The following is a 13,110-nucleotide window of genomic DNA, read 5'->3' on the forward strand; positions in this document are numbered from 1 at the left end:
GAGCCTCATCTAGAAAATCCCTACCCAGGACCCCCCCCCCCCCGGTTTTCAAGGGCAGGCAGGCTTCGAGGTGTGCATGTCCGTCCTCCAGTGGTTGGATTTATTAGGACTCAAGTTGGGAGAGGAGAGACCACGTGGACACAGCAACGCAGTGGAAGTACACAGGCCTCAATCACCGGGGGGCTCAAGCTGGAGGAAGGAGCACAGGTACTGGGTGCTCAGGACACAGGGGGGCCACACTCCAAACCTTCCCTAGGCAGAGGAAGGCAGAGGCAGGGTCTTCTGCTCTACATATGTCCGCTTATGCTAATAGGCAGAATGGAGGGCTCTGGACTTTCAGGGGTCCCCACATCCTGGATGCTTTCATACACATTTTCCAGGGGATTGCTGTCCATGTCCAGGCCCCTAGGAGGGAGCGGTTCATAGGTTAAGCCAGTCTCCAGGGTCAGAACTGCTCCTGTGCCCTCACGGCCCGGTGGGTCTGTGGCGGGCCCTGCGTCCCTGTTTCTAGGCTTGCAGACCCTGGAGTACAGGATGTCCACCTGGAGAGAGGGAACAGACCCAGTGTGGGGTCCTCAACGTCCACTCTGCCCAGGACCTGCCCATTCCCGCCTGACACACCCACCTAGCCCCACTTTACCTGAGCAGCTGGGGTCACCTCAGTCTTCCCTTGCTGCAGTTCTTGGGGGCCCGGATCTGACCCTCTGAGCTTCTGGATGGAGGCATACTCAGCCAGTACAGGTCTGGCCCAGTGCCCTGGCCTGTCACAGCCAGTGGTCAGCCGTGTCCCTGCCCATACCACAGGGCTGGCAGCCAGGCTAGCTCTAGGGATGGCAGCCAGCCCCACATTAGAATAGGTGGCCTCAGGACCAGTGGACAGTGTGAAGGCAGTCGCAGATGGGGGCCCCGGCAGCTGCTGACGTGGGAAGGCAGAGGGGGCTGCCAGTGGTCTGGCGCTACCCCTGGAAACTTCTAGCCAGTGTGGGTGCAGGAGATCCATGCTGGCAGGCCTCAGGGCTATGGGTAAGGTCAGGCCAGAGGCCATTAGGGGTGGACAGCAGGTGTGGTCCCAAGCTGCAGCCAGCCACTCCCCATGTGTCCTTCTGGTAGTCACCTCACCTTTGCTGCCATGGGTACCGCGGTGCAGCTCATGCAGCCTGGTGTCAGACTTGCTGAGGGGGCAGAGATGAGTCTGTCTCAGCAGGGACTAGGGGCAAGGAAGGCTGGTCAGTTCCCTGTTGGGCCCACCTTTGCCCCGGGGACAACCTGGCACTCACCGTTTCTGCCAGCATCACAGTGTCCTGCAGTCTTGCCTGCTGGCTCTGCACCTGCTTCCTAGGGGCAAGGGCATCATCAGGCCAGGTGGGAAGAGGTAGAGGTAGGGCAGCCAGCTGCTAATCCGAGCCCAGCACGAAGGTGCATGTGGAGATGATTCTGAAACGGACCTGCCTCTTGACTTCCAGCTTGGCCAGAGGGTGAGGGCCCACACAGAATGCAGGCAAGATGGACATACCTGTGGCAGGCTGTGCACAACGCCCACAGCCAGAGGAGCAGAGAGAAACACCCTAGCACCCAGATGGCTGGCAGGGCCACAGGCACTGGCGGCCCCATCCTGTGAAGCAGGGCCCTGGGGACAGAAGAGAGGGGTACTAGGGGATGGCTGAGGGGTCTGGCACACCCCTCTTGCTCCACTTGTGCAGCTCACTCCCTTGGTGGGCTTCTCTCCTTGGCTCTGACTCAGCACACACAAAGCCCCAGGCCTTGCAGCTCTGCCATTGTGGAGGGGCGCCTACCTTCCTGCCTCTGGCTGAGCCCCTTCACAGTGAGAGGCAGCAGCTATGGTGATAGGGGAGTATGGCCAGGGCAGCTGTGACCTGACCAAGGCTGTGGTCACTGTAGCCTAAACCCAAGATCTGGGGAAGCCCCAGAGTCATACCCCCGGACTGTCACAGCCCACAGACCTCATCTGTAGCCACTCTACCCAGGTGTGGCCCCTTGTCCGAGGTGGTGCCCCTAAGCCACTCACTATGGAGCCTGGCTCCCTGAGAAGCTGGAATGGGCGGCGGGGGCGGGTGGGAGGATCAGCAGGCAGGACTCGGCTGCTTTCAGGCACTGAGTGCCCCCTCAAGACCTACACCCTTCCTAGGATCGGTCTTAGCAAGGCTGGGGGCTGGGCACCCACCTGAAATCTGCAGGAGTCAGAAAGTGAGGGGGTGGTCTCTGGGGGTCAGGGTGAGTCTATCCAGCCTATAGGAGTTGGTTTCTTGCATGAGGGTGGGGGAAGACCACTAACCTGGACACAGCCTAGTGCCCTCCCTGATCCCAGGAGTGCCAAGAGGCTTGGGGATCTGCCCGTGCTGGAGGATGGAGCAGCTTACCAAGGCTACGTACGGCACAGCTCCTCCTTAGCCCTGTCTGGGGCAGCCAGGAAGGTCTTTGTGGGTCCTCAGTGAGCCCCTCACCTCACTTCCTGCCCGACTCAGTGCCTCCCAGCAGCCACTCAACCCTCAGATGCAGCTGCTCCTGCTGCAGCCACCACTCAGCCTCATCCACTTGTAGCCCCACCCAAGATCTCATTGTGACTCACTGTGCCGCAAGCCACTGTTCTGAAAGCCTGACTCACGTCCTCTCCAGACTGGAGGGGACAGGGCTGACGAGGCGGGCAGGAGGTCCACTTGGTCATCAGCAGCCACCGAGCGCTGCTCTGAACCCCCAAACCTGCCTCACCACCTCTGCTGCCCAGGGCCATCGCCACGCCTCCAGCAGCACCCGAGTGTTGGGCACCACGGGGTACTGAGCTCTTCCCCGCCTGGGTCAGAGATCGGAAGGAAGGGGATGCTGCTTTCCTGGACCCTGTGACCCTGGGCAGGAGCAGTTGCCTCCCTTGGGGCCCTCCAGCCCAGCCTGTCTGTGGCAACAACCCTGTGTGGACCCCTCTCTCCCCAGAGACCCCACAGCCAGCTGAGTCTCCACTGAGCAACACTATGATAAAATCACTGTAAGAAAATCAATTGTTATTAATTGACAGGAAGATGCCCCAAGACACTGGCAGGTGGGCGTGTCCAGAAGTGATCCTGCAGCCCATCTCCACACGTCAGTGTCCACATGCTCCAGGGAGGCCACACTGAATGGAGGACAGTCCGAGAGTGGGCTGGTCCTTCTTCAGGGGTGTCAGGGTGATGGCTGGTCTTCCTGCTGAGGCAGCCAGGGCTCTGTCCGTGGGGTCTGCAAGGCCTCTAGAATTCTGTCATCTTCCTGTGGGTGTCTGCCTTCCGCTGCTCCCGCTGCAAGCCTGCCTCCTGGGCCCGGAGCTGCCCCAGCTGCCGCTGGGCTCCCGCCAGCTTCTCCTCCAGCTGGGCTGCTGCCACACTGTGCCTAGGGAGGGGCTGCCAGTCAGCGTGGCCTCCTGGTCCACTGCCCATCCTCCAGATCCAGACCTCCTGACTTAGCTACCACTCTCGGGTCAGGTAACCTCCCACAAGTGTCCTGTGGAAAGGCTACCCTGGGCCTTGGGCCCCACACGTACCGGCCAGCATTCCGAGTGAGGGCCTCCTGGATGCCCCGGATGTCTCGCTGGGTCCGCTCAATCTTTTCCTCAGTCTGGAAGAGCTGCAGGTTCAGGGCCTGCTTGGCACTCTTGCTGGCGTGGTACATGTCCTTGGTTTTCTTTCCTCTGGGGAGATCCACCCCAGCCTCCAGGTCCCTAGGAGCCTGGCTTTGCAGCTTTTCATTCAGGAAGTCAAATACATTCCTCGGGGGCAGGTGGCCCGCAGGCCTACCCTTCCTCCTCCGGCACCTTGGGGGCCTATTGGCACCATCCTGCCCTTCCTTGGTCCTCTTTTGCAGAGTCTCTGCGCATTGGTCTAGAGACTTTCCTCGAGGCAACACCACAGCATGGATGGGCTCCACCCGGCCTTCTGCATGTCGGCCCAGACCTGAGGAAGATGCAGGACAGATGCTGCTGCTGCAGGACCCCGGACTGCCCTGTAGCACCGCCCCCTCAAAGCAGCACATACACACCTTTGCCAAACTCATAGCCCATTCTGGCGAGGAGCCTAGATCCAATGCCACGTGTGTGCACCTCCCAGCCAGCGAAGGCGGAACTACTGGTCCCAGTATCCACAGGGCCTGATTCCACTACTGCAAGAGACAAAGGGCAGTGGCTCTACTAAGCCAGAGGACTCAGAGTGGCTCCCTGGGCTCTGGCCAGCTCTAAGAACTCAGCTCTGGGGAAGGGGCCCAATCCTCTACACCGCTGCCAGATCTCCCAGGTCAGCTATGGGTGCTCCCAGCAGCTCCAGGTGGCGAGCTGGCTGCACATGGCTTAGCAGCTGTCACCATGGGTACAAGGTTCAGAACCCACCAATTCACATCCAGACCTAGGGCCACCTCCCTGCCTGTATCCCAACCAACCCCTCACAGGAGCTGGACACTGCCCACCAGTTTCCCTCCTGATATCTCCAGCCCAGCTATCTGAACACTTTCGATTTGCCAGGATCCTTTCTGTCCCCACTCACCTGGCACTGAGGCTCTAAGTCTGGGAAGCCATTTGAAGGAGCCACCCTAACCTACACAACCCCCTCGTCTGGCTCCTTCCTGTGGCACCTTGGCAGCTTTGTCACCAGCCAGCCCCATCCCCACAGTGTGCAGCTGACCCACTCCAGGGAGCTTGTGATTGCTGCAGGTACTCCTCCAGAGCAAAGCCTGGATCTCTTGCCCTGGCCTGTCACGCACTCCCTGGTTCCCCATCCTTCTGCTTTCTGGGCACTGAGCTGCTGCTGTACCTCTGGCATAGCTGGAGTCACCCAGATCGCCACTGTCTGAGTCAGAGGACTCTTCAGCCTCTGTCCGAAGTGGGGGCAGGATGCTGTCCCCCTCCACCACGGCCTCTTTCAGCAGCAGGGAGTCAAATTTGACTGTGTAGTAGCCATTGTCCACATCTGCAGAGGACAGAAAAGGACTGCAGGTCAGCAGTCTCGACGAGTGGGCTTGGCAGTCAGGAGCCATGTGGGAAGTGAGGAGTGAGAAGAAGCCTGGAGTGAGGTTAGATTCACTCCTCTTGGGCCCAGACAGGGTCCCGAAGCCCACCCCAGAGGAGCCGGGAGTAACCATGTAAAGCAGAGGGGGCTTTCCAGGAAAAACCTGCTTCAGTAGAGCCCCTCAGGGAAGTCCCCGTGGACAGCCTCACCAGTGATTCGCGCCGGGTGCCAGAGGCCATCGTGGTGCTTGGCCAGACATGGAGAGCCGGCCTGCAGCAAGCTCAGGTCTGGGTCCTGGAAAGGGCGCAGCTCATCGACAGAGACCACCTGCCCATGGGAGAATCTGCAGAGGGGCCACAGGAGGCAAGGGCTCAGACACGGGCACAAGGGTAAGCAAAGCCGGGAGTGGGGCCTCTGCCAGGCTCCTTCACACAGGGGAGTGACACACAGGAAGGCAGATGTGCAAATAGACATCCATTTTCTGCCTCACACAGGTACACACGTACATGTGCTTTCAAAAACAGAACACATCCACTTTCAATACCTATGCATGTGCATTTCTCTCACATGTACATGGATATATGCACTTTCACACAGGCAAATACACATATAAATCCACACACATTTGCATATACCTATACACATATGTATATATTCTGGCATCTACGTACACATGAATGTACAAATATATGAACACATGCATACACACATGTATTCTTACACTCAAATTCTCTCCAGATGTTCCTCACATTGCCACTCAGCTACAGGTGGCTGGGGTGACAATGTGGCAGAGCCTTGTGATTATGGCTCCCCCTTGCCTCAACCGAAATGAAGCTTCAGACCAACAGGTATTTAAGGTGGATGTATTCAGGGATGGATATGTGTGCATGTGTGCACTGAGTCTTCCCCAAAGCAACTAGAAGAACACAGCAGCAGTGTCCTGACTAGATATAAGTGCACCAGTAAAATTAAAACCAAAACTGAGAGAGAGAATGAAGAGGAAATGTGGGGCCAGACACAGGACTGCAACCATGAACTCTACCAAATAAAGACATGAGAAAACTAACCACTAACTACTATTATATGCCACCATTTCAGACAGGAAACTATTTAAGCACAGAAGGCGTTACGCAGTGGCACTCACTTCATGACAGAGCCAGGGACATCTTCTAGGCAGGAATCAGTGGGTGGAAAGGAGAAAGGGCAGAGAGACAGCTTCAGTAAAAGCTTCCACAGTGAGGCCTCACACCTCCCTCCATTCTCATCTCTGACTGTCCTCAGGACACTGCCAGTGTCCTGGTGAAACCAGGAGCCTTAAGACTGCTCCAAAAGAACTCATTTTAGACTATGTCTGAAAAGTCCCACACAACTGAGGACCAAAAGAACATGTTCAAAATGGAGGCCTAAAACAGGCTTGATGGTGCACACCTAAAACCCCAAACTTTGTAAGGCTGAGGCAGGAGCACTGCAAATGTGAGCCCAGCCTGGGCAATTTAGTGACTCAATGAGACCTTGTCTCAAATAATATAGGTGGATTGATAGACAGACAGACAATAAATAAAAGGAGGCCTGGGCCAGGGATTTAGCTCAGTGGTTTTGCTGCCTGCTGCAAGCGCAAGGACCCGAGTTTGATCCCTGGTACCAAAAAAAAAAAAAAAGGGAGGCCTGATGCAGAGCTGAATTTGATTAGATTTCCCCTACACACACACACACACACACACACACACACACACACACACACACACTTTTGTCAATTAATCAAATCTTTCTGGGTGAACCTGCAGCAACATTAGAAGCCTTAACATCTGACACAGGTCCACTGTCCCTTATGTGAAATTTCTCTTATCTGATTAGAGTTTTTTTTAATGTGTGTTCTGCTAGTGATTAAACTTGGGGTGGGGGGCTGGGGATTTTGCTCAGTGGTGCTGCCTGCCTCACAAGAGCAAGGTCCCAAGTTTGATCCCTGGTACATTAAAAAAAAAAACAACCCACAAAACTTAGGGAGCACTGAGCCATAGCCTCAGCCCTTTTTATTTATTTTGAGATAGGGTCACATTAAGTTGCCCAGGCTGGCCTGGAAGTACTTTTATACAATATTTTTAGTGTGGTTGTGTTCTGACTGCACCCTCTCACACGGGGTTGTGTATAGAAATTGCCATATGTGGTGCCATGTTGGCGCTTACAATTTTTGGATTTTGGAGCAGCACAAAGCAGATATGGGGAGGGTTGGGGGGGCTGAACCTAGGGCCTGGTAGCTAAAAGTGGCAAACTTGGTAAAAAATACTGGGGAAAACTGACAGCTCTGATCACTGGGTTTGTGATTCCAGTTGGGGCGAGCACTGAACCAGGTGTTTAGCAGGGAGATCCTCAGATGCCAGAGCCATAGCAGGACTCTTCTCTCAGCACCCCGGGTCTCCAGGGAACAGCCACAGGAGCTGAGAACCTGGAGATGCCACCCTGGGGAAAGTGAAAGCAGAGTGGGAGGAGGGAGGTGGCCAGTGTGCTCCCTAACCTACAAGGCTGGCTGGCTGAGGACAGGAGCCTTTTGGGCTAGAAGTGTTTGAGCATAACTTCTGCCTAAATCACTGTCCATTAAACTTCAAGACAGTTAACTCCTGACTATTAAACTGTAAGGCAGAAGCAACCTTCTGGAAGGCAGGATAAAATATAAAACAAAATCTGAAATATGAGGAGAGGTAGCAGAGGCTGCACACTATGGAGGAGGCAAGTTTTGTAGTTTAAGTCCAGAAAACTTCCCCAAACAAATACCTCAAGAAAACAATTCAGAATCCAGATCAACAATACATCATCTGCCTTCTGTGCTCCACTGTTCTAATGAGAAGTTACCTAGATTTTCAGCACAAAAATTCTGAGGAAAACAGGAAGATATGATCTGTATTTGCAGAAAAAAAACAGTGACAGAATCTGAGAAGGCCCAGATGCTGAGTTTAGCACAGACTTCAAGGCAAATACTCTGAGTCCAAAAAACTAAGTGAAAACATGAGAATGATCCAAGAAATGGAGACTTTAAAAAAAGAAATGGAAACTGTATAAGAGGAATCAAATAGAACTTCTAGAGTCGAAAAATACAATCACCAAGAGGACAAATTTACGAGATGTAGGGAGAGGGGATGAACGAGCGAAAGAGCTCAACCCTCCTGTGTGACACGGTAACGGTGGGTCCCGCCACTGTTCTCTTGTCTGACACAGCCAGCACTAGGAGGGAGCCTCATCCCTCTGACCTCTAGGGAAGAACAACTTCAGAAATGGTAAAAATGTGGGTGATGCAAAAGGCATGCACAAACCAGTCACAGAGGGGTGCCCCGTTAATCCCAGGACTCGGGAGGCTGGGGCAGGACACTGCAAATTCAAGGCTACCCTGGATTACACACTGAGCTCAAGGCCAGGTTCAACTGCAAACTCAGACCCTGCCTCAGACACCAAACCAAACTGAACCAAATCAAACCATAAAAAATATTTTTTTTCTCTTTTCTTCTTTTAATTATTTTTTCTTTTGGTGGTGCTGGAGACAGAACCCAGGTTCTTCACACTGAAATACATTACTGGCCCTTTAAAAATTTCTTATTTTAACACAGTCACTAAGTTGCCCAGGCTAGCCTCAAACTTGCAATCCTCTTCCTCAGCCTCCCAGAGTGCTGGGATTATGGTCATGCACCATCATACCTGGCTTGTTCTGAGTTCTTAAAAAAAAGTGTCTTAAGTACAGAAAGCTGGGTCATGCGTGTAGTCCCAGTTACTAGGGAAGCTGAGGCAGCATGATCATTGGAGCCCAGGATTTTCGGGCCAGCCTGGGAAACACAGCAAGTCTGTCTCTTTTTTTAACTCTGTGCTGGGATTAAAACCCAGATCCTCACACATGCTAGGTAACCACTCCATTGCTGAGCTATATCTTCAGCCTTCTTTTTATTTTGTGAGATAGGATCTTTCCAAATCAGCTTCTAATCTGTGTTCCTCCTGCCTCAGCCTCCCAAGTAGCTGAGATTACAGACACATGCCACCAGATCGGGTGAGACCTTGGTCTCTTACAAAAAAAAGATTTAAAGCAATAATTACAATACTCAATAGTCTAATTTATAGTATCTATAGATCTAATACACATGACAAAAGCACAAAGAGGGAGAATAGAAAATTTGCTGTGCATTGCACGATCACATCAAAACTAACTTGAAGTACACTGTGAGATGTTAAAGATGCTTATTCCAATCCCTAGAGTGCTCACTAAGAAACAAATATAAAAATGTATACCTAAAAAATCAACAGCAGAGATGGATGTTATTATAATGGCAGACAGGCAGCTCCTAGGATCCTTTCTCCAATGTAGCAACAATCAAGCTATCAAAAACTGTCAGAAGCTACCTTTTCAGAACAGCTCTGAGCACAGGAGGCTTTGGGGGAGGCATCTAGATATAAATCATAACAAACAGTACTTTAAAAAAACCCTGCTGGCTGAGGAGGATTGCTGTGAGTTTGAGGCCAGCCTGAGCTACACACTGAGTTCAAAGCCAGCCTGTACTACATATTGAGACCTTGTCTCAAACAAAACAAAGCAAAAATAAATCAGTGTTCATCAGTGATGAACTGAAGGAAAACAGAACAATGTATCTTGTTTCAAATGTAACTGAACAGAGCATATCAATACGGAGATGTACACTGCCGCCCCTGTGGTGACACACATCTGTAACTCTAGCTACTTGGGAGTCTGAAGCAGTTGTCAAGTTCAGGGCCAGTCTAATCACTCAGCAAGACACTGTCTCAAAATAAAATAAATAAACGAATAAAAAGGGCTGAGAATGTAGCTCAGTGGTAGAGTGCTTGCCTTAGCATGTGTAAGGACTCACATTTAATCTCCAGTAGTGCAAAAAAATTTTTAATACCTAATTTTTCAAGAGAAATTACTGCGACCAGGATGCAGTGAGAATAGAGACAAACAAAACAAAGCCATGCTAACCAAGAATTCCATCTCTGAAAACTTTTTAAAAAATGACAGAGAAGGCCACTGTTTTCTTGCACAGTGGCCCACCCTCATGCTGTACTTCTTTTTCTACTTTTACTTGGCCCAACCTCACTCATCAGAGCCTGTTTCTTTTCTTACCTTTAACAAAGCTCCGCTATTGGTTTTGCACCAATTCTTTGCTCAGGACAGAAATGACCTAGAAACCACCTCGAGAAGGAGACTCCAGCACCTCAAAACCCAGGGCCAGCTAGGTGGGGCAGGTCAGCAGAGGACAGCCAAAGACCTGTTGTTACTAACCCATCTGAGAACAGATGTTCAGGGGCCACATGTGAACTAGAGTTTAGTGCCTTTCTGACCGTGCATTTCTGTTCTCTGTGACACTTCTGGGGAAATCTCCATGGCACCTTGGTTTCCTGCTGAGCAGTCGCCTACTTGAGCTTACTCCTTTTGTGTTCTGTGCTTTTCCTCTAGATGGACCTTTCTTTTTGAGGGTTTCACTGCACCCTCGGTCACATGAATCGGGCCCCATGTCTGATTTCAGGTGACTTCATGGTCACCAGAAAACCTCACCCTGCAGAGTACAAGGAGCATGTGGGTGGCCTCCCTCTTCTTTTTTGGTACCGGGGATTGAACTCGGGTCCTTGTGCTTGCGAGGCAGAGGGCGGAACCACTGAGCTACATCTCCGGGCCCCCTCCAGCCCTCTTTTCTTTTGAATTAGGCTAGATCCCTTCCTTGATTCTTCTAACAAAATGCAGGCAATTTAGAAACACACCTGATGATCGCTTCTCGGCCTTTTGGCTAAGATCAAGTGTAGAAACACACCTGATGGCCTGAGCAGAACAAAAGAACAGCCAGTAAAGCTTAACTCAAGTGATTATGAGTCATTCTTGGGATTTTTAAAGGTTTTTTTCTTTCTTAAAAGAGGTTTCTGTCTCTACTGTCTTAAGGTACCATTAGGGTAAATGCAAGAGATACTATTTCTCAAGTGGTTCCACTTTACTTAAGCAGAGACATGAAGTGGCTCAGCAGTGGCTAAAGGAATCCTGGTGGTGGTGGTGGTGGTGGTGGTGGTGGTGGTGCTGGTGGGGTTTTCCACCCTGATCTTACGGAGTTTCAAAGGACTAGGTGGAGCCATCAAGTGGCCCAACCCCCTCTCCCTAAGGAGTCAGTGGGACCCAATATGGACACAAAAACTCCTCAGAATGGCTTTCTTCTATGCTTCTATGAAAGACACCGGCATCATCCTAGCTTTGGACAGAGACGTTTGTCTGTCCAGGGAATACTTGGGGACAGTTTGTGGGCTCACCAGGTCTCTTCCTTCAGCATGGGACACCATCTGAAGGACCCAAGACCTAGCTGTCTCTATAGGCCCCAAGACGAGCCATGGGAAACCGCATGAACCATGCCCTGCAGACCTGCAGATCCTCCTAGGCTGAACCCTCCTTGACCAGTGGGAAAGGTTTGATGCTGCCAGTTTAAAAAACGAGCAGCTTGGGCCGGAGATGTAGCTCAGTGGTGCCGCCGCCTGCCTTGCAAGCACAAGGTCCTGAGTTTGATCCCAGTACCAAAAAAAAAAAAAAAAAAAAAAAAAGAGCAGCTTATCTACTATGGCAACATGGTTTGGGTTCAGTATTAAGTAGGAAGTGTGAAGAGCTGGGAAAAGGATGGTAACTTAAATTATGAGACTATTTTTCAGCTAAACTGTTTCTCCTTAAAACATAGAAGGTGGAGTGAAATCCCTTATTTTCAGGCTTTTGTGATCTTTTATCTCAGGAAAAGTCCAGAAACTATGATATGTAGAGTGGCTCCTGAGGAAGGAAGAGACACCTTTGATGATCCTGTCCTCAGATCCCCATCTGTCTCTCAGGGGTATGTGGGTCTCTCCCATCTGTTTAATGGAGAAATTACAACGGGACCCCAGACACCTATGGCCCAGCTGCTGGACATGGCCTTTTTTGTGTGCAACAATTGGGATCTGGAGGAGGGTCAAAAGAGAAAAGCTAGAAGTACAGCTGTTGCATTTGGCAATGCTTTAAGCTCACCCAAATCATCTGAGGGAAACCCCAAGGATGACTGAGCGCAAGAAGACTGGACACTGGGTCCACAACTACACCAGCCACTGCCTGGACCCTGCTCTGAGAGGCAGCCAATGTTCCTGATTCATGGCATGCAAGGGTTGACTGTCCCTGCTCCTAGAGAGGGGGTAGGCCAGCCACAACTCTTGTTTCTTGCTCTGAAGAGGTCCAAGGGAACCTACGATGACCTGTCCATGGACATCACCATCTCCTGTGAGGAACACTGGGTAATGCTAGACATCATAGGTGAACCAGTTCAATTCATTCTGTTTTGACTTCTCTAGGAAACTCTACATCTAAAGCCACAGTTGGGGTCTAGGGGAAACCCTAGTTGTAGATTCTTTACTCCTGCTCTGATGTGTCACTTTAAAGGCCAAATATTTAACCACAAGTTTCTAACTGTCCCATAGTGTTCTACTCCATAGCTAGGAAGAAATTTACTAGCAAAATTGGCAATTCTCAAATTCCAACAAAAGTCAAAATGGATTTTACCTGTTGGGACTATATCAGTTCTTCCTGACTTAATTAGCCAACAGGTGGTTCCTGCTGCATTGTATAAGAAAATACCTGACTCAAGAAAACCCTTCTTCCTCTACATATCAGAAAAGAGAAGAATTGTTTTGGGTGACTTGACCCAAAGGCTAGGACAAGAACTCTACCCAGTGGCATACTTCTCAAAAAGTTAGATGGAGTGACTGCTGGATGGTCACCCTGCCTGAGAGCTACAGCAGGTACAACTGTGCTAACAGATGAAGACTTTAGGACAGAACCTAGCAGCCCTGACTCCCCATCAGGTCAGAGAGATTCTTGAGACCAAAGATTACTTGTAGTTAACAGGGGAATGGCTTGCAAAGTATTGGGCCACACTGTTAGACACCCCTGAGGTTATAAAAAGTTGCACTACTCTTAATCCTGCCTCTCTGATGCCTACAGGGCCAGAAGTTAGCCACTCATGTGAACAAGTGATCTTCCAGACCTATGCAAGCAGGCAGGATATCCGTGACCTCCTCCTCCAAGACCATGAAGAGGTGTGGTTCACTAATGAAAGTAGCTTTGTCCAAGAAGGGCATAAAAGGCAGG

The 13,110-nt window shown here is 51.2% G+C and overlaps 2 protein-coding genes and 1 pseudogene across 4 annotated transcripts in view; 1 reads left to right on the forward strand and 2 right to left on the reverse strand.

The window, feature by feature from the left end:
* Window positions 1-71: 71 nt before the first annotated feature.
* Window positions 72-2,796, reverse strand: Lime1 (Lck interacting transmembrane adaptor 1). Of its 3 annotated transcripts, XM_087197644.1 has the most exons (5): window positions 1,514-2,796; window positions 1,278-1,335; window positions 1,120-1,207; window positions 641-1,017; window positions 72-542 (listed from the first exon to the last, which is right to left on the reverse strand). In XM_087197644.1, exons 1-5 carry the CDS (start codon window positions 1,609-1,611, stop codon window positions 288-290), a joined length of 876 nt encoding a protein of 291 aa, XP_087053770.1. In that variant the 5' UTR covers window positions 1,612-2,796; the 3' UTR covers window positions 72-287. The 3 variants fall into 3 exon arrangements, with proteins under 3 accessions (XP_087053770.1, XP_004841143.1, XP_087053771.1); XM_004841086.4 differs by having other exon boundaries at window positions 641-1,207; XM_087197645.1 differs by having other exon boundaries at window positions 641-1,207; window positions 1,278-1,434.
* Window positions 2,797-2,988: 192 nt separating this feature from the next.
* The window catches only part of Zgpat (zinc finger CCCH-type and G-patch domain containing), a 34,627-nt gene continuing 24,505 nt past the window's right edge, over window positions 2,989-13,110 (reverse strand). Inside the window, exons 2-6 of the mRNA XM_004841089.4 lie at window positions 5,189-5,322; window positions 4,785-4,940; window positions 4,021-4,140; window positions 3,527-3,935; window positions 2,989-3,375 (exon numbers count right to left, since the gene is read on the reverse strand). Of these exons, the coding sequence (XP_004841146.2) occupies window positions 3,237-3,375; window positions 3,527-3,935; window positions 4,021-4,140; window positions 4,785-4,940; window positions 5,189-5,322 (958 nt within the window). The 3' untranslated portion in view covers window positions 2,989-3,236. The remainder of the gene's footprint in view (window positions 3,376-3,526; window positions 3,936-4,020; window positions 4,141-4,784; window positions 4,941-5,188; window positions 5,323-13,110) is intronic.
* Window positions 10,734-10,911, forward strand: LOC147822147 (U2 spliceosomal RNA; annotated as a pseudogene).

This window comes from Heterocephalus glaber, unplaced genomic scaffold (genome assembly GCF_053883595.1).
Source record: "Heterocephalus glaber isolate CG9 unplaced genomic scaffold, H.glaber_assembly_v1.0 deba00001673, whole genome shotgun sequence".
NCBI lineage: Eukaryota > Metazoa > Chordata > Mammalia > Rodentia > Bathyergidae > Heterocephalus > Heterocephalus glaber.

What these genes read in the sequence shown, in the direction of transcription:
- Lime1 (XM_004841086.4), bottom strand. Translation starts at nt 1,611, where the DNA reads ATGGGGCCGCCAGTGCCTGTGGCCCTGCCAGCCATCTGGGTGCTAGGG. An exon ending in TTGTGCACAGCCTGCCACAG is followed by an intron (nt 1,336 to 1,513) that starts GTATGTCCATCT and finishes CCTTGCCCCTAG; the next exon opens with GAAGCAGGTGCAGAGCCAGC. An exon ending in CTGTGATGCTGGCAGAAACG is followed by an intron (nt 1,208 to 1,277) that starts GTGAGTGCCAGG and finishes CCTTGCCCCTAG; the next exon opens with TCCCTGCTGAGACAGACTCA.